Source organism: Lutra lutra, chromosome 1 (assembly GCF_902655055.1).
Source record: "Lutra lutra chromosome 1, mLutLut1.2, whole genome shotgun sequence".
In the NCBI taxonomy this organism is placed as follows: domain Eukaryota; kingdom Metazoa; phylum Chordata; class Mammalia; order Carnivora; family Mustelidae; genus Lutra; species Lutra lutra.
Genome location: NC_062278.1, coordinates 265,183 through 291,513, shown reverse-complemented (window position 1 = coordinate 291,513; position 26,331 = coordinate 265,183). Strand labels below are relative to the sequence as shown.

The 26,331-nt window shown below is 55.9% G+C and overlaps 1 protein-coding gene across 2 annotated transcripts in view; it reads left to right on the top strand.

The window, feature by feature from the left end:
* PCNT (pericentrin) overlaps nt 1–26,331 on the top strand; it is a 120,275-nt gene that overhangs the window by 78,259 nt on the left and 15,685 nt on the right. For both annotated transcript variants that reach the window (XM_047717643.1, XM_047717636.1), the window contains exons 30-40: nt 546–1,376; nt 2,323–2,514; nt 9,036–9,746; nt 10,568–10,670; nt 13,969–14,123; nt 18,873–19,067; nt 19,708–19,881; nt 20,589–20,772; nt 21,942–22,164; nt 22,419–22,569; nt 22,854–23,450. In XM_047717643.1, the coding sequence (XP_047573599.1) occupies nt 546–1,376; nt 2,323–2,514; nt 9,036–9,746; nt 10,568–10,670; nt 13,969–14,123; nt 18,873–19,067; nt 19,708–19,881; nt 20,589–20,772; nt 21,942–22,164; nt 22,419–22,569; nt 22,854–23,450 (3,516 nt within the window). The remainder of the gene's footprint in view (nt 1–545; nt 1,377–2,322; nt 2,515–9,035; nt 9,747–10,567; nt 10,671–13,968; nt 14,124–18,872; nt 19,068–19,707; nt 19,882–20,588; nt 20,773–21,941; nt 22,165–22,418; nt 22,570–22,853; nt 23,451–26,331) is intronic.

Genomic DNA, 26,331 nt, shown 5'->3' with positions numbered 1-26,331 from the left:
GAGAACAGTTCCTACCTTACGGTTGTGGAGGCCGGCACTCAGCGGCATGAGGAGAAGCTTGCTCCGACACGTGAGGGGGCCCAGCCCTCGGCCTGGAGCAGCCAGGGCGGCCGTGACCGAGGCCCCGTGGCCCCATCCGTGCGCCTGGCTTGGTCCTGGCCGTCGGTAGTGCTCCTTCCCAAGCCCATTTCCTTGCTTGGTGGTTCTTCTAGTCTTAGATGGGTCCCTAGTGAATTTACTCATGACTTATAAAGTTTAGATACAAAGAACACACATGCCAAAGGTGAAAAAGTGGCCGGTCCGCGCCCCTGCCTGCAGCAGGGGTGGAACAGTACGTGTCGGACACGGCAAGTGTCCGAGCAGGTGGTTGGGCAGCCACTGTGTGACTCCGAGCGGCTCGGTGCACCTGACGTGCCAGAGTGCGACACTGCGGCAGTTCCTGGGGGTCATAACCGTTCCCACAGTCGCGAAGTCGTCCGCAGGCTGAGGAGAGACGCTCTGAAGGGGGAGCCTGGCTTTGCCCTCTGACCGTGGTTCCTCCCCAGGTCCTGCATGACAGGAGCTCCGAGGTCGAGGAGCTGAGATCCATCATCGAGAACCTGCGAGAGAACCAGCAGCGCCTGCAGAGAGAGAAGGCGGAGGAGACGGAGCGGCTGCACGAGGTCATCGAGAGGCTGCAGAGAGAGCTCTCGCTCGGGGGGCCCGCGGGGCCCGGGGCTGAGGGCGGCCAGCTGCCAGCCGTCCCCGCCGTGGGACCTGAGGCGCTGGCGGCGGCGGGGGCCACGGGCCAGCTGCTCGCGGAGCAGGAGTGCAGGCACGGCCAGGCCCTGGAGGCCCTGCAGCAGCGGCTACGGGCTGCGGAGGAGGCCGCTGCGACGCAGCTGGCAGAACTGGAGCTCTGCGCGGCCCGCGGGGAGGCGGAGGTCCGGGGCCTGGCCTCCCAGATCCAGGCCTTCGAAGCCGCCCTGGAGGCAAAGGAGGCCAGGATCGCGGAAAGGGACTCGGAGATCGACGCCATGAAGCGGCAGAAACTGGCCCAGTCTGCGGAGATGGAGACCCTCCTGGCGGCCTTCCCCCGCTTCCCCCTGACGCTAGAGCAGCAGCCGCTGGCCGCGGAGGCCGAGGGCCAGGGCGAGCCCCCCGAGCTGCGGCGGCTGCGGGCCCAGTGTGTCCGCCTCGGCCGCCAGCTGCAGCTGCTGCACCTCCGCTTCCTCAGCTGCCAGGGGGAGCCGGACAGGCAGCAGGCGCAGGGGGCCCACCGGCACCCGCGTGTGGAGGGCCGCCCCCAGGGACAGGGCCCCAGGGCTGCAGGGGCCTCGTGGGACGAAGAGTCGCAGCTGCCCACAGACCCGCAGGGCCAGGCTGGGGACACACAGGTGGGCTGCGCTCCCTCCTGCCGGTGTGCCGGAGGCCTGTTGTCTGTGTGGGGGGCGCGGGGGACACGGGCGTGCCGGGGCACATGGGTACAGGGGTGTACGGGGGATATGGGGCACAGGGGGAAGCAGGGGCACGTGGGGGCGGGCACAGGGGTGTGGGGGGGTGGGGAGTAAGGGCACACACACAGAGCCAGCAGGCCCTTGGCGCCTGTGAGAGACCCTGACGCAGGCCGCGGGTGGCCAAGCACTGGGGCTGGACCAGAGGGGGCTACAGGTTCTCTGAAGAACCTCCCGTTGCGGGTGTCCTTTCTGTGGCAGCGGGGGTGGTGGTTTCGTGGGCAGCTCCTGATGCGTCGAGTGGAGCTGAGGCTCAGGGCTCCTGGGTGTGGTTAGGCACCACAGAAGCTCAGGTTTCAGACCGTGGTTTGACGGTGAAATCGGACCGGAGGGTTCCCTGTTTCATACAGTTCTAAACCTACCGTTGTTGTCACTCAAGGCTTTCGGAGCCCGTGGTTGGGAGCATCCGATGAGACGGAGATGGCTGTGGCTTGCACAGGGTCCCTGGGTTTTCCTTCCTGGGCTCTCTAGTCAAGCTCACGTCATGTTGGGACGAGCTGCACTTTGCTTTTGAGTAGAAGTCACGGTTCACTGCCTGCTGCCCCGTGCCACTCCAGAGCCGCTCCCGCTGGCCCGTGCATCATGGGGTGGCCCAGCTGGGGCTGTGTCCTGACCTGCAGTGGCCGTGAGCAAGCAGCAGGACTGGGGGGCATGGCTCTGGTCTGATTTAGGAGATGCCTAGGAGATGGGGACGTTCCCTCGGGGTCCTGCCGGCTGACGCCTCAGCTCCAGAGCTCCGAGAGCCCGATGGAGCCCAGGGACGGGGCTCAGGGCACGTCAGACTCAGTGCCTTTAGCATCATGGTCGGTGTTTTCTCTGCTTGCTGTAGTGTACAGCTCCCGAGGACTCGCAGCTGGCCAAGGCCCCAGGGTGCTTCCGCCACCCGGCTCTGCACAGACAGGACAGCGTGATGTCGGTGCTGGCTGCCTGCCAGAAGCAGCTGCAGTTGGAGCTTCTCTTGGCAGAGAACGAGATGCACGTGAGGACGGAGGACCGCAGCCGAGGGCCAGGAGGGGTGCAGGTACGTGGCACATAGCCGTGCTGCTGAGTGGCAGAGACGTCCCTGACACTTTTGCGGAGGGAACATGCACGTTACACAAGACGGCTGCCCTCTCGGGTTCTTCCGCGCGTCTGTTCAAATCGGTTCTGAACTTCTGTAGCTTCGCTTCAGAAACCCTCTAGATGCGTTCCTTTTCTGTGGTCTTTTCAGCCTGTGGAGACCAGCAATCACGTACTTCTCCAGCAATGATGCAAGGAGGACTTTATTGTGCTATGAGGCCTGTCTCTAGGGTGTTCCCGTGAGGACAGGTTGCCCACACAGCTGCTCTGTGGCTCAAGGCCTTTATCACCAGTGTCGGTTACTTCGAAAGGCTCGTGTTTATTTTTTGAACCTCAGGGTTTTTTCCTACGTACTTTGGCTCATGCTCCCAGCAGAGAAGAGCACAGTGATCAAGAATGCAACCGTTTGGGGTTCCGGTCACCGCGAGGGCTGCCCCAGGAGAGCTGACTTTTCTTTTCCTGTGGGGAAGGCTGCACACTGGCCACGTCAAGTGTCTCAGGGTTGAGATGTTCTGAACATAGGAAGTGGCTGGCTGGTTTGGAGGTTTTCCTAAGTGCAAAGTGTGCTTCGATCTGTGGCCTGCTCTGGCCCAGGATCTCCTGAGCCTCCCATAAACCTGCTGGTGTAGACACTGCATTGGTGTAGACACTGCACAGTTTGACAAGGATGTTCCCACTCTCCCTGCCCGGGAACTCTTCTGGGACGTGCCATATGCACCACAGTCCTACTGTAAAATGAGGAGGTTCTGAATTCTGCAGGGATTGGTCCCGTGGTCTCAGAGTGGGTGTGTGGCATGTGCCTGCGGTTTTGATAGAAGATGCTTGGGTTTGTCTGTGTTTATCAGATCTCCGCAGGACGTTTAATTCCGTTTGGAGAGGACTTTCTGACTCTGCCCCGCAAACTTCTCATTGCCCTTGGGATAAGAACACTTGTTTGAATTCTTACGGGAAAGCTCAGCTGTGTGATTATGAGCTGGTTGCCAGATTCTTAGCAGTTATACACAGACAGGGAAATTGCAGATTCACTCCATAAGTCACAATTTTATATTTTTCTTTCTTCTTTTCTTATCTTTTAGTTTTTAAGTGATCGGTACACCCAGTGTGGGGCTTGAACTTGTGACCTTGACATCAAGAGCCCCACGCTCTTCCAGCTGAGCCAGCCGGGCCCCCTGCAATTTTACATTTTTCAGTGTTTGCATCTAGAATCTTCCAGGCCCTTTTTCCCTTAAAAAAAAGAAAAAAAAGGAAAAATGCTATTGTTTTAAGTAAACTACCACAGAAGTAGGTTAGGACAGTTGCCTTTTTAGTGTATGTAGTAAAATACATGCAACCTAAGAGTTATATTTTAACCACTTTTTTAAAAAGACTTTTATTTTGGGCGTCCCCGGGTGGCTCAGTTATTTGAGCATCTGACTCTTGGTTTCGGCTCAGATCATGATCTCGGGGTGGTGAGATTGAGCCCCGTGTCGGGCTTTGTGCTCACTGGGAGTTTGCTTGGATTCCCTCTTCTTCTCCCTCTGCCCCTCTCACTCGTGCATGTTTTCTCTCTCTCATATGGGAAAATAAATTATTTTTTGAAAAATCTTTTTTTTTTTTAAGATTTTATTTATTTGACAGAGATCACAAGCAGGCAGAGAGGCAGGCAGAGAGAGAGGAGGAAGCAGGCTCCCTGCTGAGCAGAGAGCCCGATGCGGGGCTCGATCCCAGGACCCTGAGATCATGACCTCAGCTGAAGGCAGAGGCTTAACCCACTGAACCCCGCAGGCACTCCTGAAAAATAAATCTTAAAAAAGATTTTATTTTTTTGGTAAGTGATCTCTACACCCAGCTTGGGGCTTGCTTAGAACCCCAAGACCAGCAGTTGCACGCTCCACGCACTGAGCCAGCTGGGTGCCCCCCATCTTAACCATTTTTTTAAAAAAAGATTTTATGTATTAGAGAGCGAGTGAAAGAGCAGGAGCCGGGGGGGAGGGGGGTGGGGGGGTATAGGGGGAGGGGTAGGCATGGGGGGTTAGGGAGAATCAGACCCCCTTCTGAGCAAGGAGCCCGCCATTAGCCCTGGCGCTCCAGGATCATGACCTGAGCTGAAGGCAGCTGCTTAACAGACTGAGCCCCCCCACCGATATACCTCACTGTTTTGATTACTGTAGCTTGGTTGTAAGTTTTGAAGTCAGATAATTCTAAGTCCTCCAGCTTTGTTCTTTTCCAGGACTGTTTTGACTCTTTGAATTTTAGGATGGGTTTTTCTGTTTCTGCAAAGAACATCCTTAGAATTTTTACAGGGATTGTTTTGAACCGGTAGATCACTGTTAGCATTGACATCCTAACAGTTCTAGTAAGTCTTTCAATCCATATGTGTGAAATACGTTTCCGTTTATTTCTCTTCTGTAATTTGTCTCATCAGTGTTTTATAATTTCCTTGTACAAAACTTTCATCTCCTTGGTTCAGTGAATTCTTATTTTCTTCTTTTTTGTTGCTATTGTAAATGGAATTATTCCCTTCATTTTTTCAGATTGCTTATTGTTGGTGTGTAGAAATGCGACTGATTTTTTGTATGTTTGCTTTGTATCCTGTTACTTTGCTGAATTGATATATTAATTCTAATGGGGTTTTTCATAATGGAATCTTTGTTTTGTACATACACAATCATATTATCTTGGAACATAGATAATTTCAGTTCTTCCTTTCCAACTTGGACACATTTTATGTCTTTTTCCTTAAAAAATTGCTCTGACTGGGAGGTCCAGTACTGTGTTGAAGGGAAGTGCTGAAAGCAGGATTTCTCACGTTGTTCCTGGTGTCAGAGGAAGATGTTTTAGTCTGTCACCATTGAGTATGATGTACACTGTATGTTTTTCATGTATGGGTTTTATATGTTAGGGTAGTTTTCTTTTAGTATTTGAATGTCTTTTTAATAGAGGACTGTTGAACATTGTCAGACACATTTTCTGCACTAATTGAGACAATCAATCGCGTGACTTTTTTTCTCCTTCATTTTACTAATGTGTATTATGTAGACTGGTTTTCCTATGTTGAACTATCTTTGCATTCCAGGAATAAATACTGCTTGGTTAGAGTGTGTAATCCTTTTAGTATGGTATTGAATTCAGTTTGCTAGTATTTTAGAATTTTTTGTATCAAAGTTCATAGGGGATATTGGTCTGTAGTTTTCGTTTTTGTAGTGTCTTTTTCTAGCTTTAGTATCAAGGTAATGCTGGGCTCTTGCCATGAGTCAGGAGGCAACCTCGTGCTTCTATCTTTTTTCTTTCAAAGATTTTGTTAATTTATTTGACAGAGATCACATGAGCATATGGGGGGAAGAGGCAGAGGGTGAAGCAGACTCCCCACTGAGCATGAACCTGAAGTGGGACTTGTGATCTCACAACCCTGAGAGCATGACCTGAGCTGAAATCAGGAGTCAGACTCCCAACCGACTAGGCCACCCGGGCGCCCCAAGATCATGTGTTTTTATCCTTTCTGCCGGTCTCTGTCTTTTTTTTTTTTTTTTTAAGATTTTATTTATTTATTTGTCATAGAGAGAGAAGCGAGAGTGAGCACAGGCAGACAGAGTGGCAGACAGAGTGGCAGGCAGAGGCAGAGGGAGAAGCAGGCTCGCTGCCAAGCAAGGAGCCCGATGTGGGACTTGAACCCAGGACGCTGGGATCATGACCTGAGCCGAAAGCAGCTGCCCAACCAACTGAGCCACCCAGGCGTCCCCGGTCTCTGTCTTTGATTGGAGAGATTAATCCACTTATATTTAAAGTAATTATGGATAAGGAAGCATGTATTTTTGTCATTTTGCTCTGTTTCCTATATGCCTTATATAGCTTTTTTTTGGTTCTGATTTCCTGCATTACTGTATTCTCTTGTGCTTAGTTGACATTTTGTACTGAAATCTTTAAGTTCTTTTTCATTTCTTTTTTTTTTTTTATATTTTATTTATTTATTTGACAGAGATCACAAGTAGGCAGAGAGGCAGGCAGAGAGAGAGGAGGAAGCAGGCTCCCCACTGAGCAGAGAGCCCGATGCGGGGCTCGATCCCAGGACCCTGGGATCATGACCTGAGCCGAAGGCAGAGGCTTTAACCCACTGAGCCACCAGGCGCCCCTCATTTCTTTATTATATACAACAGCTATGTATGTGTGTGTGTGTGTGGTTCCGTTAGGCATTACATTCAGAATCCAGCATTATAACACTGTGGTTTGAATTTATACCAGCCTAACTATTGAAAACTTACTTTTTAGCTCTGCCCCACCCTTTTTGGTTTTTGTTGTGACCAAGTACATTTTTATACCTGTGTGCCTCAAAGCATAAACTAATGATTGTTTTATATTCATTAATTTTTTAAGTTATGTAGAAAAAATGTGGAGTTACAAACTGAAGTTAATAATACTGACTTTTAGACCATTAACTGTTTTAAAATGTGTCTTTTAAATCACGGTGAAAACAAAATGTGGAGTTGCAAACCTCTGTCATAACAGCACAAACTTTTTAAAAAATTCATGTATTTGAACAAACAGTGTTCTGTTTCAGGCCTACCATCGTATACACTGGCTTTTCTTCTTGTGCTCACACTTACCTTTACTGAGGTCTTTACTTTGCCACGTGACCTTGAGTTCCCACCATCTGGTGACCTTGTGTTTTGCCATACAGACGCCCTTGGAGGGCAGGTGGAGTGCTCACAAACTCCTGCTTTTATTTGCCTGGGAATATCTTAATTTCTTCCTCACTCTCAAGGACAGTTTCGCTGGATGTTGGATTTTTCGTTGACAGGGTTTTTTCTTTCTGCACTCGGAATATACCGAGTTGCTGTTCTCCGGCCGCCAGCGTCTCTGAGGAAAAACCTGCTGGTGATGTTACTGAGGATCCTTGTGTGTGACAAGTCAGTTAGTGCCTTTAGCTTTTATGCATCTGGTTATCACCTAGCTTGGTGTGTCTCTCTTTGAATTCATCTTTTTTGGGGTATGTTGAGTTTCTTGGATGTTTATATTTGTGTCTTTCATCAATTCTGGGAACTTTTCATCAGTATGTCCTCAGGTATTCTCTCAGCCACCTTTCTCTTGTCCTCTGGGGCTCCTACAATGCGTATTTTGGTCTGCTTGCCGCTGTCCCCCAGGTCCCTTTGTCTGAATTCACTTTTGTCAATCTTCTCTTTTATTCCTCAGCCATGATCATTTCCATTATTCTGTCTTTAAGTTCAGTTCTTTCTCTTCCTCAAATCTTTGAATCCCGTTAGTAAATTTTTTATTTTAATTATTCTACTTTTCTGCTTTGTAATTTCTTTTCGGTTTCTTTATATTTGCCTTCTTTCCTTTGATATTTCTACTTTGTTTACACATCACTTTCTTGATCTTCTCCACGTCTTCCTTTAGTTCCTCAAATGTCTTCATGACTGTTGTCTTAATGTTTTTGACTAGTGGATCCGACATTGGGTCTTTTTCAGAGACAGTTCTTTTGGGTTTGTTTTCTTCCTTTGAATAGGCCATACTTTCCTCTTTCCTTATATGCCTTGGGATACTTTTTTTTCTGGTATGTGTTTGCACAGTGAACATTTGAGTCTACTATATATTTGGAAATCTGCATCTGCTACTTACTCATAATTTGCTATTTTTTGTTTTTGTTTTTTGTTGTTGTTTTTTTTTTAAATTGTTGTAGACTGTCTCTGTGCTGAGGATCAGCTTGAGGTTTAAACTTCAGGTCTGTTCAGATATTTCTTAGTTTGCACCTTCGCCTGGGCACATGCAGTCACTTTCTCATTTCCTCTTCATATGCAGTTGTTTTTTGAATGTTCTAGTGTTTAGTTTTTCCTCAAAAAGAAAAATGCTGTGGTGGGGAAGGAGGACAGTGGCCCTTTAAATCTTCTGGCGGTCACTTCAGCCGGAGGGGGAGAGGCCACAACAATGGCTTCCCACCACTTTGCCTCTAGGCTGCGATCAGAAGCTGAAGCGGAGCACAGATGCCCAGTGTTTGGAGGACAGGGTCCTTTTTGCCCACCCAGGTGCTGCTGGCTGTGTGCGAGATGCTCCAGGAGTAGGCGCACCCCAGCCTGCCGAGGGGCTGGATGTCCAGGGATGGGTAGCCGCTGCTGTGCTAGGAGCTGGAACTGACCCAGACTGACTCAGCTTACCCTCCAAGCCTCCCCCTGGAAGGTGCAAGCCTTGGACATCCTCCAGAGTTACACACAGCAGGCACGGTTCTGCCAGTGCAGGTGCCCAGGCAGGAGACCGATTCCTGCTGCTTCCTGCTCTGCCACCTTCCCAGAGTCCTTTGCAGCGGTCAGCTCACAGGCAGGGAGCTCTCAGCTGTGATTCTGTCTTTCATGGAGTTAAAAAAGCTTGAAATCTCCTCCCAAGGGCTCATCTTGGAGGCTTCTTCATAAGTGCTCAGGAAGTTCTGAAACTGGCTTATAGCAACCAGGCAGGCAGAGAAGACTAGGTGTAATTCAATTGTTTCACTTTGTGCCTGTTCCTTTTTACATGCAGAGTAAGGGAAAACTCCTGGAAGATTGTCAGCCGTGGGAGGTTGGTCTCCTAAGTCAGGTGAAGGAACTGGAGGAGAAGTTGAACCGTTTGCTGTGTTCTGTGAACTCCCAGAACCCTGAGACAGGGGATTTCAAGCTTCAGCAGCCACTGGCGTCTCCACGTGCTCTGGAAAACAGTTGGAGTGATCGTTCTGATAATGGTGAAGAAACGGATAAGTCTCTTGTTGAAACGTCTCATATCGAGAAAACCACGTGTGATCTGATTGACCTCCATAGAGGTCAGGATCCACTGATAAAAAATGAAATGTCAGATGTTCCCGAGCAAGACCAGGTTGATTTGCAGGACGGGTCACCTTGTTTACAAGCAGGCTTCCACGGTGGCTCCCGTGACCTGGCCCATCCTGAGAGGCCCGCGCCCTTGAAGAACGCACTCCGGGCAATGGATCTGTCCTCCTGGAGCTCGCCAGAGGTTGTCAGGAAGGACTCGACCCTTGAGCCTGCACCCAGCCTGCCCCCGACACCGTGCTCGGATGCCCTGAGCTTGGACGCCTCCCTGCAGGACAGGACCAGTGCCTCGCTGCAGGCAGACCAGGTGGAGCTGCTTGGGTACCTGGGTGGGTCAGCAGCAGGAAAGGCCTCCAGGTGGGCAGTGTCTCCCTTGGCTGCAGACAAGGTGCCCTCCGCTGACCGCCACGTGCAGTGGATGTCTGTGGTAAGTGGTCTTCCGGGGCTGCTGCCCTGGGTTGGCGTCCACGGGTTGCCCAGGCCCCAGAGTGTTCCCGAGGGGGTGTGTCCACAGCGCCTGCGGTATCATAGCTGCAGCCATTGTTGGCTCATCTCCTGAGGGGCCAACGGCCCCGGCGTGGGTGTGCACGGCAGTCCCCTGGTCAGCCACGTGTAGGGACAGCCGGCTTCCTGCAGCCTCAGCCCCAGTCAGTTGTAATATGAATAATTAGAGGACTCGAGGTGTTCCTGGAAGTATGTGCGATGCACGAGTCCTGCTCAGATGTGCCAGGCCTCCATGCGCTCACTAGCGCGGACGCGAGCAGCGCGGCCCCAAACCTGCCTGCGTGTGTAGTTGTCATTCAGGTTCTTTGTCTAGGGTGTGTTTTCTAGATTGGTTTCGGGTGTATTTCTTACTAGGTTCTACGTCTAAAGTTATCCTTGAGTTGGACTCTGTCTTTTCTTAGAGAATACTATTGAGATCTTGCACGTCCTGGATTAGATAAAAACAAGTTACAGGGACCACGATACCTGAGATACCTGTACGCAGACTACCACGGAACTGATTTTTAATCTGAGATGTTTGCTGGTGACTCCTTTAAAATAGTCCTAGAGAACTGTGGCCGGGTTTGTTTAACTTCTTAGAAGCACAGGATTTCAGTGCGTTCCCAAGCATGAAACACTTTTACTTGGGTTCTGTGTGGGAGAATGATCAGTTCAGGCCTTAGAAAGTTTCCGTCTGCTCGTTCAGCTCCTTGATGTGATAAGTTGTTATTTTATGACCATTTAAAAACTTGCCTGTTTGAACAGGAGAAAGATGTTGAAGATTTTATCGTAACATCTCTTGATGCTCAAGAAAAGCCCAGAACCTGTCCTCTCGGGTTTGAAGAGAAGAACAACGGAAGTGAAAACAGTGAGTCCGTCTTTTTTTTTTTTTTTTAAACTGTTAAGGTTTCAGGGAACCTCAGGCCCTCCAGGCTGGCGTTTGCTACACCTGCTGGTGCACCCTGGCCATGCCTGCCTCCGTCTCCTCTCTGTGCTGAGTGGCACTTGAAGGCCTGAGGTCTTGTTCTTCTGGAAATCCCGACTGTGCACCTTCAAAACCTACACTCCGCACCCAGACCTCATTGTGGTCCACAGCAGCATCTCAACTACAGACCCTCCTCAGATTTTGCCACTCGCCCCGTTGGTGCCCTTCACGGGAGGGGTGCTGTGCGGGTACGAGGCACTTGGGTGTCCCTTGCTGGCCACCGCAGTGTGGGAGGGAGGCTATGCCATGTGGGCCAGAGAGGAAGCCCTTTGCCTTGCCAGCAGTCCTGCATCTCGTCAGGGTCTGTGGCAACGTCGTCAGCGTGGGTGTCCCCAGGTGTCCGGAGAGTGTGCACACCAGTGCCGTGGTCTTCCCAGGGCACCACGGCACGAGGCCTGTGTCCGCTTGGACCCCTTGGTGTCTGCCAGGCTTTGTTCTGATTTCCCGTCTTTGATTGCTTGGTGTTGGCAGGAGGCTGCATGGAGCTCATGCCTATGATCTCTTTTTTTTTTTTCTTTTCTTTTAAGATTTTATTTATTTATTTGAGAGGGATCGCAAGTAGGCAGAGAGGCAGGCAGAGAGAGAGGAGGAAGCAGGCTCCCTGCTGAGCAGAGAGCCCGCTGCGGGGCTGGATCCCAGGACCCTGGGATCGTGACCTGAGCCGAAGGCAGAGGCTTCACCAGCTGAGCCCCCGGGCGCCCCCGCCGGCCTATGGTCTCTTGTTTCTGACTTGGACCCGCTCACGTTAGTCTCCAGGAGTGATTGTCGCCTGGGCCATCATTAGGATGGTTGCCAAACCATGACCTCCTAATTTTTTCCTCCTCTAACTGGTTTTTCACAAGCCGGTCACCTCCTCAGATGTTTTCACTGTTTATAAGAAAGTCATCATTGACTCAACTCAGTGCTTTTTTTTTTTTTTTTTTTTTAAAGATTTTATTTATTTATTTGACAGACAGAGATCACAAGCAGGCAGAGAGGCAGGCAGAGAGAGAGGAGGAAACAGGCTCCCTGCTGAGCAGAGAGCCCGATGCGGGGCTCGATCCCAGGACCCTGGGATCATGACCTGAACCAAAGGCAGAGGCTTCAACCCACTGAGCCACCCAGGCGCCCCTAACTCAGTCCTTTTGAAAACGAGACCACAAAGTAAAGTTCATGGGCGTTTCCGCTGTGCTGAGTGGGGCCAGCAATGTCTTAATGTTAGTTTTGATTCATTCCACGTGGTGAGTTCCTGTCCCAGAATGAAGTGGTAACACAAGGTGCCTCCAGCCCTGGCCGAACCACCATTCCCTGAGGACACCATGTTTAACTTCGGGAAACTGCTGTGGTATTTATTTCTAAATTACATTTGCTACTTACAGCAACATGTGTGAACTTCTGGCTGCCAGTTCTCCTTATACGTTCCTTCTGTGTCTTTGTAAGGTGGCCTCATTGTCCCGTCCTGTCCCCACACCCCAGAGTGTTTGTGTTTCGAGTGCACTGGTCACATTCCCGCAGAACCACGGGGACGGAGTCCTCTCGCAGACAGCTGGTTTTCCTTTCTCGTGGCCTCCCTCCTGTTCTCCGACATGGGTCCCGCCACACTGTCCACGAGCATGGGTGCGCTACCCGTGCGGCCATCTCGTTCTGAATGTGCCGCCTGCGCTCTCCGGGTCAGACCCCTTGTCCCTCCTTCGTGCTCCTCATTTAAGTACTCTGCTCTCTAGAAGCATTTGCAGAGAAAGCGTGTGTGAGGTGGGTTTTCTGAGAACTTCTGCATCTTCCCAGCGAGTGTGGATAGTTTGGGCTTGGTGGAGACTCGCAGGTGAGAAGTCAGGTTCCCTCAGGCCCCAGCATGTCTGACCAGCGTCCCAGAGCCTGGCGTCGCGAAGCACGGCGGCCACCGCGTGACTCCACACGCCTGGGCACAGCCTTCACCCTGAACAGGCCTTCGTTGCTCCTTGGGTCCTGCCCGTGGCTCTCATCTTGCTGTACTTCTGTCGACCACTGGACTGATTTTCTTACTTTCTCACTTTGTTTCCATTTCTTTGTACTTTTGTTTGATAATAAAGGTTCTTAAAAGAAGCTTTTAAGAAATTATTTCTTAAGCTTGGAAGTAGATGTTTTCATTCTGCTGTGTCTTAACTTCAAAGAGCTTCTCTTTCATATTCTCTGGTCTTTTCTTGAAAATTCCTTGTTGCGTCAAGACTGACTTCTCTGAAGATGTTCTGGTTTTCTAAGGTTTCCTGGTGTTTGCTTTGTTGGCTCCTCTGTTCCACACTGTCTTCTGCGCAGCCCTTGGCGTGTTTGAGAACTCACACCCCTCAGCAGGGTGCACGTCGGCAGCTTTGCTCCCAGGTCTGTGCGAGGCGCTCCAGGCTGGTCAGAGAAGCAGCTGCAAACGCTGAACTTGCTTTTCCCTGGATGCCTCCCTCTGCTTTCCGAGCCTCTGCAAGGCTCAGGAACGTGCCGCGTCCGTCAGACACATTTGCGGCTCCTCTTTGAGGCCCCACCGTGGGGTTTCTGGCATCTGGAACCCTCGGCACCAGAGGGCTCTCCCGTCCAGCCCGGCTGGTCTCAGGGCTGGTCTCCAAACACCCCCAGCAGGCGTGCTCCCCGTTTCCTGGCCAGATCCTTGCTGCTTGACCTGCTGCCCTCACACGGCCCTGCGGTTGGTACCGTGTGTCTCCTGTCCCCCGTCTCCTCCCCATGTGCCCGAGCGGAATCCTGCCCTGTCCTCATCCCTCCCTTGGGTGTGGAAGTATGGATCCCACACACGTGTGTCAGCCCAGGTGCTTCCTGCGGGAGCCCTGTGGGCTTGGGGTCCTGTCTTTGGGGAATGAGGAAACCCACTCGTGCATCTGTTTACAGATGAGCTGAGAGACTGTTAAGGCTTATGTTGGAGTCATGGGTTTACATGCCAAACATGCAAAATACACTTTTTCTTAATGTATGTAATTATGTCATCGTACAGGTTTATAAAAACATTTTTGCTCTCTTTGGTGCTCTGCGGATGTCTTCAAGAAGGGGCGTCCCGGCTGTAGCTCTCCCGGGTGTTTTGGGGCCTCACGCAGCACCAGGAAGCGGGGGTCTGGCCGCACCCCTGTCACTGCCGAGTGTCTGCCCCCCGGGACCCCCCCCCCCCCACACCAGGAAGGCCACCAGAGGATTATGGTTTGACTTTGACTTTGTGCCGTGTTTTTAGGTGATGGCTCAGGGTTTGGAGAAATACTAAACCGAGGTTTGGGAAGACCCGAAACCCCCACTGCTAGTCCTACAGGGCCTCCTCCCACCTCTGGAAGGTTCGGACGGCCGCCGGAAGCCATGAAGGAGAAGGAAATCCATCCGAAACAAGTGAAGGTGAGGGCCGGCAGGAGCAGGGTGTGCAGTGTCCACGGGCCTCCGTCTGCGGCTGCCATGACTGCTGCGTGGTGGTGCGGTGTTGGGCGGCGTGCGTCCTACCACCCAGGCCGCTGCATTGGTTCTAGCTGCGCTCTAACCGACGTCTCCTGTGAGTGTTTCCAGACGGAGCCAGCTGCTGTCCTGGGGGGCGTGGGGACAGGCGTCCCAGGTGAGATCCTGGTGCAGCGGGCTGGGTGCAGTGGGCTGCAGGAGACCGGGCTCCGGGGTCCCCAGAGGAGGGCCAGGTCTTCCTGCACCCGCTGGGGGCCTGCAGGTGCCAGGGTTGTAATAAATCACAAAAGACAAAATTAGGGCCAGCCTTCCTGAACTGAGTTTAGGTATCAGAACGCATGACCCTCTGTGGGGAAGTGGTTGTGGGTTTTGTCTGGTTCTGGAGATGGACCTCTCGCCTTTCCTGAGACAGCTGTGGCCTGTGCTCATGACTGGGCTGCCTTCTGCCCAGCACCCGCAGGGAACCGAGCTGCAGGGCACGGGCAGTGGGGCTGTCTGCGGGCACAGGGCCGCCGTGCCACGGTGGAGAGCCCAGCCGGCTTTGCTGCGGGAGCTGCTGCTCGAAAGGGAGGCTCCATCCCGTCAGAGTTGAGTAGAGCACTCTGCCCTGCTCGTCTCCGTCTTCCCGGCGGTGGCTCTTGAGAAGGGAGCTTGTCTGGACTTGGGTAGCGGTGCGGGCATTGTGGACGGGCAACCTCCGGCCCGGCCCAGCGGCTCCACCAGCTCACGTGTGTTCCTGTACCAGACTGGAAGCTTCCTGTAGGGCAGCTTCAAGTGCACACCTGGGGGCCCCAGTGAGCCCACACTCGCTTGTCCTGTCCCTTCCGCCATCCGCTGGCTCTCCTCAGCATGGCAGGGGGCCTGTCTACAGAGGACGGGCCCAAGGCTTCCTTCAAGCCTGTTTTCCAGCAGCATCCCCGCCCTCCCCGCCCCTCAACAAGACCTTTCTTGCCCGCCGTGGCAGACCTGCTCATCCACCCGCCAGACCAGCCCCGTCGGCGCGCTGGGCTCCTTCTGACCCATCTGTGGTGTGAGCCGCCTGCCACAGCTCTGCCGGGCCTGCGTGCGCCTCCCCCGAGGACCCGGTCACGCGGCCACCTGGTGACAGAGCGGGGGCCCTGTCCTCTGCTCACGGTCACGATGGGAGGACTCAGTGCTCCGGGCTCAGAGCCAGGGCGTCGCCGGAGGAGGGAAGCCACAGTCAGCCACGGTTCCACTCGGAGCCGACGTGTAAAAATGCTTTGTTCTCGCTGGAATTGATGCGCGACCGGGTCTAAGTCTGAGGTGTACGACGTGTGCACGTGGTACAGCGACCCCACAGTGCAGTCAGTTAGCACATCTGCCACCTGGCCAGGAAGTCTGTGGCACTTCCAACAAGTTCTCTTCTCCCTCGCCGGATTAGCAAACCGTGTCATGTCACAGCACGGACACAGACGTGGCTGAATTTAAGTAAGGATGCAGTGTCAGCATCGTGCTCCAACCCCGAGAGCATTTCCAAAGACAGCTCATTGGTTTTCTTTGAACGTGAGTATCGTTGACGCCAGTGTTTCTGCACTTTCAGGTGCACAACTCGGTGGCTTGACAAGTTTGTGTGTAACACATGCTGCCCCCATGGGCCACCTGGCCTGTGACGTCACTGTTAGGGTGCCATCCAAAGAAAAGGATTCTTTTTAAAGGATTATTTGAGAGAGAGAGTGCGTGCGCCAGTGTGAGCGGTGTGGGCGAGGGGCAGAGGCAGAGGGAGAAGCAGGCCCCCCGCTGAGCAGAGCCTGCCGTGGGGCTCGATCCTGGGACGCTGGGATCGTGACCTGAGCCACCCAGGCGCCCTTGCACTCCTCAGTTTTTTATGTGACATAAAATATTAAAGGCACGTTTCTTAGCAGCTCTAATCCAAGCAACCTAATGGTGGAAGAACTTGTAATTTTAAGGAATGGATTCAGTTCGGACAATTCTGTATACTTGGGCTTTGAGGTTTAATGTTCGGTGATTAACGAAGAAAACACAGAAGCCCAGTGAAGGCCCTGAAGCCCAGGAAGTGGCTGAGACTGTCTGTAGGGGAGCCACGTGGACACGGAGGGAGCCGCGTGTCTGCAGGGGAGCCACATGGACACGGAGGGAGCCGCGTGTCTGCAGGGGAGCCTCGTGGACGCGGGCGAGCGTCAGCACCTGTTAGTGTGGCTCTTCACTGGCCCCTCAGAACCTGCGACTTCCCCGTTTCCAAGTGACAGTGGACAGGAGAGGTGCCCGGGTGGCGAGGTCAGCTGAGCTTGGTGATCTCAGGGTCGTGGGATCGAGCCCCACACCTGACTCCTCCTACTCAGCCACAGTCTGCTTGAGATTCTCCCTCTGCCCCTCCCCGAGCTTGTCCGCGCGCTCCCTCATGAAAAAGAGGAGAGGACAGAGGTATCAGCCGGTAGGTTTCTCATCGCATTTTCCTTGAAGTTTCTACACGGTTTCTGGAGTATGAGGCCGCCGTGTGCACCGCGGGGAACGGCAGCGTCAAGAGAAGCCTGTGCTCCCGTCGGAACTGGCCCCACCAGGTCTCCCGATGCGGCAGCCGCGAGCCAGTGTGGCCCCGGCTCCGGGTGCCCCGTAGCCAGGAGTACCGGGGGGAGGCCCAGCGGGTGCCGGAGGCCGTGGCAGGCCGGGCTCGGACATCTCCGGGGCCTCTCCGGAAGCAGCCGTGAACGGGGCCGTGGGACGGGCCTTGGCGCACCGGCGGGAGCTAACACGGGCTCCGCAGGAGGGGTGGGCAGGCTCGCAGGCCGTGGCGACACCGCGGGTGGAGGGGCAGTCCCAACAGCGCAGGTCCCGCGGTGCAATGCCAGTCCCGAGGGTAGGGCTCAGCAGCAGACCCGGGGTCCTGCGATGTCCCTAAAGGGCTGCGGTGGCCTGACAGGCAGCTTCGCTCGCGGGACGGTGCAGGCCGCGGTCCTTTTGTCCTCACAGACGCTCTGTGGAACGCCTAGCCAGGGGCAAGTGCTCCCGGAGGAGGGGGTGGCGGTCGTCTGTCGCGGAGTCGTTCCTGCCGTGAGTGGGGCTGCAGACTCAGGGACGGCCCATCGTCTCCCCATAGCGGCCGCTGTCTGCACTGGGCTGCGGCACAGGTAGTGTGAACATGAACGTGACATGTGGGTTGGCCTTTTAGTCCTTTCTGTGTCGGTACTGCGCTGTTCTGGCTCCATCGTTAGAATCTTAGCCAGACCTGTTTCTAGTGAACTGGTCGTTCTCCGTCCTAAGCCTCTTCATGGTTGCTTTCCTCACAAAGGAATTTTAATGCGCATTTACTTACTTACTCATTTAAAAAAATTGTTAATTTATTTATTTATTTATTTGGCAGACAGAGGTCACAAGTAGGCAGAGAGGCAGGCAGAGAGAGAGGAGGAAGCAGGCTCCCCGCTGAGCAGAGAGCCCGATGTGGGTCTCAGGACCCTGAGATCATGACCTGAGCCGAAGGCAGAGGCTTAACCCACTGAGCCCCCCAGGTGCCCCTCGCTGTGGTGTCGGTCCGTATTTCCCGGATGATGGGTGACGTTGAGCATCTTTTCATGTATTTCTTCGCCATCCGGACGTCTTTTTCGGAAAAGTGTCTCTTCGTGCCTGCTGTCCTTTTCTTAACTGGGTTGTTTGTTTTTTGGGTGTTGAACTTGGGTTTCTTGGTTTTTGTTCTTGTTTTTATTTTTTTTTTTTCGATTACTTGGGCGAGAGCAGGCATGCAAGAGGGAGAGAGAACCACCAGCAGACCCTGCACTAAGCCTGGAGCCCAATGTGGGGCTCGATCCGAGGACCCCGAGACCATGACGCGGGCTGAAATCAAGGAGCGGACACCGAGCCAACCCAGCCACCCCCGCTTCATTGCTGCTTTCGTTCTTCCCTGTTTAAAGCATCTGTTAGTCTTTGTTCTGCAGAGACGGACACAGAACACGCTCCTTAAATGACCCTTCGTGTGCAGCGAGGGCCGCTCGGGTTACTTTGGACCCTGTGTCAGTCCTAACCTGGGGGCAGCTCTGGGGAAGCCACTTTGTTCCTCTGTCCGTGTCTTTGGGCAGGAGACCTGGCCAGTGTGTGTCCCAGAGTCCTGGTGCCGTGAAGGACCCGTTCCTGCGCTCACAGTCCCTGCGTGTGTGCAGGGACTTGTCTGGGCATTGGGCGACCCTCTCTCCCTGCTGCCCATGTCCGGGCCCTGCTGTAGGCAGCGAGGGCCAGAGTGGCCTGCAGTGGGTTGGGTGCTGTGTGCAGGCGCCTCACCCCTAGGGAAGCCCAGGCCCCTGTGTGGGTCCCGACAGCCTCCTCAGAGCGCAGTGGCTGCCGTCCCAGGAGAGCTGGGGAGTCGCAGGGCGTCTCCATGACGGGGCCTGGGAAGTTGGCCCAAGGCCCTGCCCTGCGCCCCGCCCAGGCTTATGGAAGGGGTGGTAGGGGACGCTGTCCCTTGTGCAGGCGCTGGTGGGGCGGCCGTCTCGGGGGGGAGCACACACCGACATCCTCTTTCCAGCTGGTTTCCTGGTGGGGTCTGAAGGTCGCAGGGGGGTTGTTGAAGAATCTCGCGGAACCACAGAACTCGTTCTTGGGTTCAGAGGTTGTAGAGAGCGGTGTATGCAGCCCTGGTGAGCGTTCCTGGGTGATGGGCCAGGGACTAGACGGACGAGTGGCTTCCGGCAGCTTTTCCTTCTTCCTGAAAGGTCTGTCCCGTTGCAGGCTCTGCTGCAGATGGTATGTGACGAGAGCCACCACATACTGGCCTTGTCCGAGCGCCACGGGCCACCCAGCACCCTGAGCAAGGGTGAGCCGAGTGCCCCCCTTGAGTGCTTCCCGAGAGAGGGCTCCGGCATTTTGGAGGCGGTGCCGGCTCTGCGGAGACATGCAACCCTAGCACTCCAAAAGGGAGAGAAGGTACGGGGCATTCCACCTGAGAGAGGGTAAGGTGTGGGCAAGGAGCACTTGGTGGGGGACGCTTGGCTAGATGAGTGGAATAAAGGGAAGGAGGGTGGTCAGCGCTGGGCACAGGGGCCTTGGTCCTGGCCAGCCGCCCTCTCAGTCATGTTTGCTGGCACATTCCAGGCCCCTTTAGGGCAGGAAAGGCCGTGGGAGGAGGACACGTGGTGGAGCTGGAGGTGGGTGACGGGGGCCGGGTATGGGGGCCAGGCCTGAGCCTGTGGGGTCCCAGTGTCTGCTCTGTGACTGGGGAACCAGGGCATCTGGGTGAAGGCCAGGTGCTGAGCCACACCCAAGGGACCTACCAACCACAGGGTGTGCAGGGAAGCAATACCCCAGTGCCAGGCCCAGGCCTGCCGGCGGACAAGGTAGCCAGCCAGCAGCACCCACGCTGGGCCTGGCATGGCGTGGGAAAGGAGGAAGTTTGCCCACCGTTGGCCCAGTCTCACGTGCTCTCCCCTTCGGTCGTGTCTCCTCCGTCAGCAGGGTTGGCTTCGTGTGCCCCAGGGTGGTCGTGGGTGCACTGGTATGGGCTCTTCCAGGGCAACCCGCAGGGTGTGTTTGTAAGAACACCAAGCTTCTTGTCCCAATATTTTAGGAACCCCCCAACATGTGTCTTGACTGGAGAGGAGAATTTCTCCAGGTTGTGCAGGAGGCATTTGGAAAAGAGTGGGAGGTGCTGAGGGCCGAGTTGCAACCGCAGCCCTGTGCTCCTGACCCTGGGGACCACAACTCCTTGCTGCAGCGGCTGGAGAAGGTGGTCCAGGAGCAGGTGAGCATGTGCCGTGATCCGGTTCCTGGAGCCCCGCAACAGGGAGGGTGATGGAATGGGTTCATGTGAATTTGACCTTGGAACGTGGCAGTGACCGCATATGTAACACTGTTTAATCGCGATGTCGCCCAGTGCAGATGTCTGTACGTTTATTCTGCTTCTCGGTCTCTCTGTGTTCTGGAAGTAACCGGCCTTTTCCTAAAGACAGAGCAGCGCTAAGTATCCTGACCCAGGCCGTGAGCGCTGAGCCCGGGTGGGGAGGGTCAGAGAGCCAGAGGGGTCAGCACGGTCTCCACCGAGTCCCTTGGAGGAGAGGGCACCGGAGTCTAGAGGCAGGTCCACGGTAGGTCACAGTGGCCTGAGGCATGGACCTGCGGGGAGCCGTGTGAGGTCGGAATGTCCCTTGGGGCCTCTGTTCCATACTACATGTTTGTCACCGACCCCTCCTGCGAGCCTGTTCTCACTCTGTCAGGGACGAGGCTCCGTCCCCAGGCTCGTGCCCATGGAGCTGGAGACATGAGTTTGCAGAGGGTGGGCTGCTTGTGTGGGGCTGCCAGCACGCTGCCAGGCCCGGCCTCCCCTGCCCGGGGCGCGCTCCGTGCTCCCGTTTCTCCATTCAGGGGGTGCTCTTCCACAGGGCCGTCCAGTGGCCGAGTCTGTGACCCTGCTCCCCTCCTTTCCCGCCCCGTCTCTCGGGCCGTCTGCAGGAGAAGTCCTTGGAACACCTCCGTCTGTCGGACAGGAGCAGCTTGCTGGCGGAGATCCAGGCCCTGCGCGCCCAGCTGCGTATGACGCACCTGCAGAACCAGGAGAAGCTGCAGCAGCTGTGCGGGGCGCTGACCAGCGCGGAGGCCCGAGGGAGCCAGCAGGAGCACCAGCTGCGCAGGCAGGGTGAGTGCCGCGCTCGAGTCTGCTGGGGCGGGTGGGACACGGGGAGCCACGGCCCGGTCTCTCCAGGTCCCTGGGCGCGGGGATCGTCAGCCTTGGCATTTCTCGGTTCACGGAACTGCCGGTGAGGGGACGGTGCAGGGCGCGGGGCGAGGCCTTGCCCAGGGTCCCGGCGGGCCGTGGGGGGCCTGCGTCGGTGTGAGCGCCGGGAGCCACGGGACCGTGCCTGGGATTCTCTGGGGCTTGTGCTGGCTTTAAACAGCCCATGTTACGTTTCTGTGTTTAATTTTGGTTCTTCTGGGTTTTCTTAATAGATGGTCACATCGTCTTTAAATAAAAATGTTTTATTTTTTTCCCGCCTACCTCTTGTTACCAATCGCTCTGGTTAGGCCTGAGCATTGGTGAGTGAGGGTGGGAGCAGGTCTGGCCACGGGGGCAGTGCCCCACCTCCTGCTCTGACACGTGGTGCCAGCTGTGGTCCTTGCCCACGCGTGCCAGCGGCTCTCAGGGCCCCTTCTCCTCCTGGTTCTGGGTGCTGAATGGCGGGCCAGAGCTGTCCAGCATGTGGCTTTGCGTTTGCGTCGTGTTGCGTTGTCTTGGGAGCGTTTCTGGGCCGGGCTGCTGGTTTTTCTCGTCTGCATGCGTGAGGGGCTGTGGTTTTGTCTTTGGCTTTGGTGCTGGAGTTATGCCAGCCTCATGGAGGGTGTGCAGGTGTCCCTTTCCTTCTGGGTTCCAGACGGGTCTACAGAGAACCAGGGCCATTTCCTCTCTAGGGTTTGGGGCAGTGACACTGTTGGGGTCAGGGCCGTCTCTGCTGAGGAGCACACGGTGTAGGAGTCACAGGGAAGTGGTGATCCAGGATGACCAGGGGACGGCCCATCTCCGTCCTGAGCCTCCAGGCAGACCCCAGGCCTGAGTCACTGGCCCTGGGGAGCCTTGTCCTGTCCGCTGGCCTGTGGGGTCACTCTGCCCATCCACCTCTAGGTGCCCCGAGGCCTGGGGGGTGTGGGGCGGAGGCCAGCGTCCCGGCTGTAGGCCTGGAAGTGTCGTTTTCCCCAAGAGTGAGTATGTCCTATCCCTATACTGGTTTGTGTTTAATTTCTGAGGTCACAGGCACAGCTCGCCCTGGATTTGTGGGCGAGGCTGTCTCCCGTCCTCCGTGTCTTTCTCAGTGGAGCTACTGGCGTATAAGGTCGAGCAGGAGAAGCGGATAGCCAGTGACGTGCAGAAAACCCTGAAGGAAGAGCAGGAGAAAGCCGGCAGCACGCGGAAGCTCTTGGCAGTGGAGCAGACCGCCGTCCGAGACTTGAGAGCTGAGCTCCGCGAGTGCAAACAGGACAACGAGAGGCTGCTGGCGTCCCTCAGCGAGGCGCAGAAGGAGGTCCTGCAGCTAAGGTAGGGCTGCAGCCCTGCCCCACATGCGCCTCTGGGCCCTGGTCCCGTCCATCCGCAGACTCTGTCGAGGGAGGCGCAGAGGCCTGGCAGGCGTCCACGCCCTTCCCTTAGTGTGGCCAGGGGAGGGTGGCCCTGGCGGGCTGTGGATTGTGCTCAGGCTGGGATGAGGGCGCTGGGTGTGCGGGGGGGCACCCGGCGCAGGCGCACATGCAGGTCGGACGAGGCAGCGGGCTCTGTCCCTGTCTCCCGCGCAGGTCTGTGCTGGACGGCAAGGAGAGCAGCCTGAAGGCTGCGCTGCAGGAGCTGGAGTGCGAGCGCGGGAAGGAGCGTGCCCTGCGGAGCCGGCTCGAGGAGCAGCGGCTACGGCACCTGCACGAGGAGGGCCAGAGCTCCAAGACCCTGGAGGTGCCTGGGCGACGGGGCTGGCGGGGCCCCTCTCGTCCTCTCCCCGCGGCATGTGCCCGGCAGCCGGGCAGAACAACGGCATCTTCGTCGTGACCCACGGGTGCTGGGGTTGGACGGGCGGGACGGTGAGCCGAGGCCGGGTTGTGGCCTCCAGACTTTCCGCCGCGAGGCTCCGGCGGGGGGACGGAGGGACGGCTGCGTCCGTGGGGTCGGGGGGGCGCGGCAGCAGCGGCGGAACAGCACCATCCTTCCCCTCGGGTCACCACGTGCTGTCCACTCCCCAGCAGGAGCTGAGGACAGCCCTGCAGCAGCAGTGTGCCCAGAGCAGCCGGCTGCGCGTGGCCCTGGAGCACGAGCAGACGGCCGCGGACAACCTGCGGCGGGAGCTGCAGATCGAGGCCTCGCGCTGCGAGGCGCTGCTGGCACAGGAGCGGGGCCGGCTGTGCGAGCTGCAACGCAGCCTGGAGGCCGAGAAGGGCCGCTCGCGGGAGCTGGCGGCCGCCCTGCGGCACGAGCGGCTGCTGACGGAGCAGCTGAGCCGTGGCGCCCGCGAGCCCCCCGCGCAGCACACCCCACCGCGGAGGCCGAGGGACGAGCGGGCGTGCGCACCGGAGCCGCAGGCCCGGCTGGAGCAGATGCAGCGGCGGCGGGTGTTGGAGCTGGAGCGGGACAAGGAGGTAAGGGCGGCGCACAGCCCTGGCACGGAGCCGCCCCTGGCCCAGGAGCCACGGCTCACAGCCGCGCGGCCGCCGGCGGGACTAGAGCGCGCACAGGCGAGGCCGGCCGCGCGGGAAGGACGCAAGGATGCGAGGAGGCGAGCGGAGACGGGGCCGGGCCGGGCCAACACGGAGCTGAGGCCGTCAGGAGACAAGGAGAAACGGGTGAGCGCGTGCCGGCCGCGTCGCCGCCCTGCTGCCCGCCATGGGGCTGGGTCCCCCACTCCTGCGTCCCGCTGGTCCGTCCGTCCGCCGCCCTCCGGTCGCCACCGCTCCATGGCGGGTCTCTCGGGATCGTCTGGGCACTCGGGGGCCCGCATAGAGTCTGCGGGCAGCTTTGGGGGGTGGTTCCCTTGGCGGTGTCACCTCTGCGGAGGGTGAAGGAGGCAGTCCCTCCGCCCAGCTAGGCCTGATCTTCGGGTGCTGCGGCTTCCAGTTGATGAGTGGGCACCATCGTCCGGGTGTCCGCAGGTGTCAGCGATGTCTGGTGCTGTGGTCCACGGACTCAGTTTCTTAATCGGACTTTGATCGCCCCCACTGGCCCTCAGCAGTGCGGGTGGTTCTTACAACCTCAGACCTGACCGTTACTCCCAGCTTCTTAACGTGTGTGTAGTTTTCCATGCATGAGATCACGTCTCCTGCACGCCCACGGCGGCGGCTTCTGTCCCTGTGCAGGTGACTTTCACACGGCCCCTGCCCATCCTGGGGCCACCGTCACGGTCTCCTGCCGTCGCAGGAGGCTCTCTTTTCCTGGTTTGCTCAGCCTGCGTGTGCCGTGTCTTCAGTCGTGAGAGTTTGGATTGCATTTTTGGTGTCTTGGAATCAATGTTTTTGCCCTTTATTCTGTTGACGCTGAGTTTCCTGTCGATCAGTCCCATCTGTAGAGCTCGCCGTGCGTTCCCGACCGAACCCCGCTCTGTGGTGCTTTTCTGTATGGCGCTGGCTTGGCCTGCCGCGTTTCGTTAGGGTTCTGCATCTGTATTCGTAGGGGACATTGGTTTTTTTCAAGTTGTGGTGTTTTTGACCTTGATACCTGGATGATTTTTGCCTTACAGGTTGGGAAGTGTTTCTATGTTTTGAATAAAATGTTACTTTTAGATATGTTTTATGTCAATCAGAAACCTTTGTTTCTGAGAAAATTGAATTCTGTGTCTTTGCATGGGTGGACACTTGTGTTGCTTTCTTAAAAAATGTTTTTTAAATATTTTTTTAAAAATATTTTTTAAGCATAATTTTTTTAAATTGTAAAAATCCAAATAAGTTTTTAAAAACACATGGGGAAAACCAGTAGCCTGGTCTTCTCAGTGGTTAGTCTGCCCTGAAATATTTGAGAAATGAATATGTTTCTGAAAACTAGATTTCTCTGTGTTATGAGGATAAGTCAGCTCCCCAAACGCCATGAGATTGGTTAGTTTGGGAAGTTCACGGCGGGTGTGATCAATGCGTTGGACGTTTTGCTGAGACCCGGCTCACACCCGAGTTCACCAGCCTCACTTCTGTGCGTCAGGGGTTTCGGTACCTTTGGAATCTTACACCTGTCGCCACCATGCGTGTTAGGACACGTCCATCACCCCACATGGAAGTCACACCATTAGTGCTCAGCCCCGGCCTCCACGAGTCACCTTCCTGTGTGTGGGCCGCCTGTGGTGCACGTTTCCTGGGAAGGAGTCGGGCAGTGTGGGGCCTCCCTGTCCAGCTCCTTCCCCAGTGTTTCCAAAGCCCATGCATGTGCCGTGCTGAGGGACGCAGGCTTCACAGTCGCGGTCGTGTTTACCGCACACCCACCCCGAGACACGGACTAGTTTGGAGGTGTTGCAAGGAGTGGGTGGTGTGTGGCTGTGCGGACCCTGTGCTGTTTGTGCAAGAGACGAGTCGAGTCACGCCCCAGGTGGCCTTGCTGGCGCGGAACCCCCGAATGTGTTCAGTATCTTGTGCATGCGTGTGGTGTGTGCACGTGCGTGTGTTTGCAGCCGTGTGTTTGCGTGTGTGTGCATGTGTGCGCGTGTGTATGCGTGTGCGTGCGTGTGTGTATGTGTGTGCGTGCGTGTATGTGTGCACGTGCGCGCGTATATGTGCGTGTGTATGTGTGCGTGCGCGCGTGTATATGTGCGCGTGCGTGTGTATGTGCGCGTGCGTGTGTGCGTGCGTGTGTGCGCGTGTGTGCGTGTGCATGTGTGTGAGCGTGCGTGTGTGCGCGCATGTTTGCCTTTTTTCCCTGGGAAGCGTGTCTGTGGCCTCCATGTGCTTCTGAAGAACTTCCTCAAACCACCTCCAAAGTTTTTAGCCAAACCCCTTAGCTTTGATTTGTTTTTGCTTAAAAAAATGCAACAAAAATGTTTTTCAAGTTAATAAATTGTTCTTCACAGCATGTCACGGAGTTTTCAGTAATTGACACAGCCCTTTGGGTGTTGTGGTCTGTAGACGGTTAGTTTGTTCCAGATTGTGGACTTCCTTCGGAGCGCGGTGGCCTCCCGAGGTGGTTGCTCGGTCGGTCCCATCTCTTCCGCACACAGTAACTGTAGGTCCCTCGGTGTCTTGCTTTCCTCTCCTGGAAAATAGCCAAGTAGCGATGCCCCCGTCCTCACGAGGCTGTTGCGTCGATCGAGCTGACGCCGTGGTCTGCGCTGCGTGGGCTGTGCGGCGGCGGGAGGCCTGGGCTGGGTTCTGGGCGGCCCAGCTTCTACCGGACACACCACCTCTCCGGCCCTTCCTGAGGCGTCCTCACCTGCAGAAGCTCCTCCAAGCGGCCTTCTGGCATTTACGGCTGCCTGGACGGGTTTCCGGCAGGTGACCCGCTCTGTGTCCCCGATGGGGGTGCAGATCCCCGTGTTGGGCTGGGAGCCGGGGGCTGTCCCGCCATGCCTGGCACCTCCGTGGTGAAGGGTATTTTGCAAGTGAGGCCGTTTCCACCAGGTGCATGTGCGCCTTCCTCCGTGCCCGTCGGGTCCGTGTGTGGGTGTGTGTGGGCGTGTGCGCGGGCGCCGACGGTGGAAGCCGGGACTTGGGCCTGTGAGGACTCCTGTGTCCGTGTCCCGCCTTCCCCTGC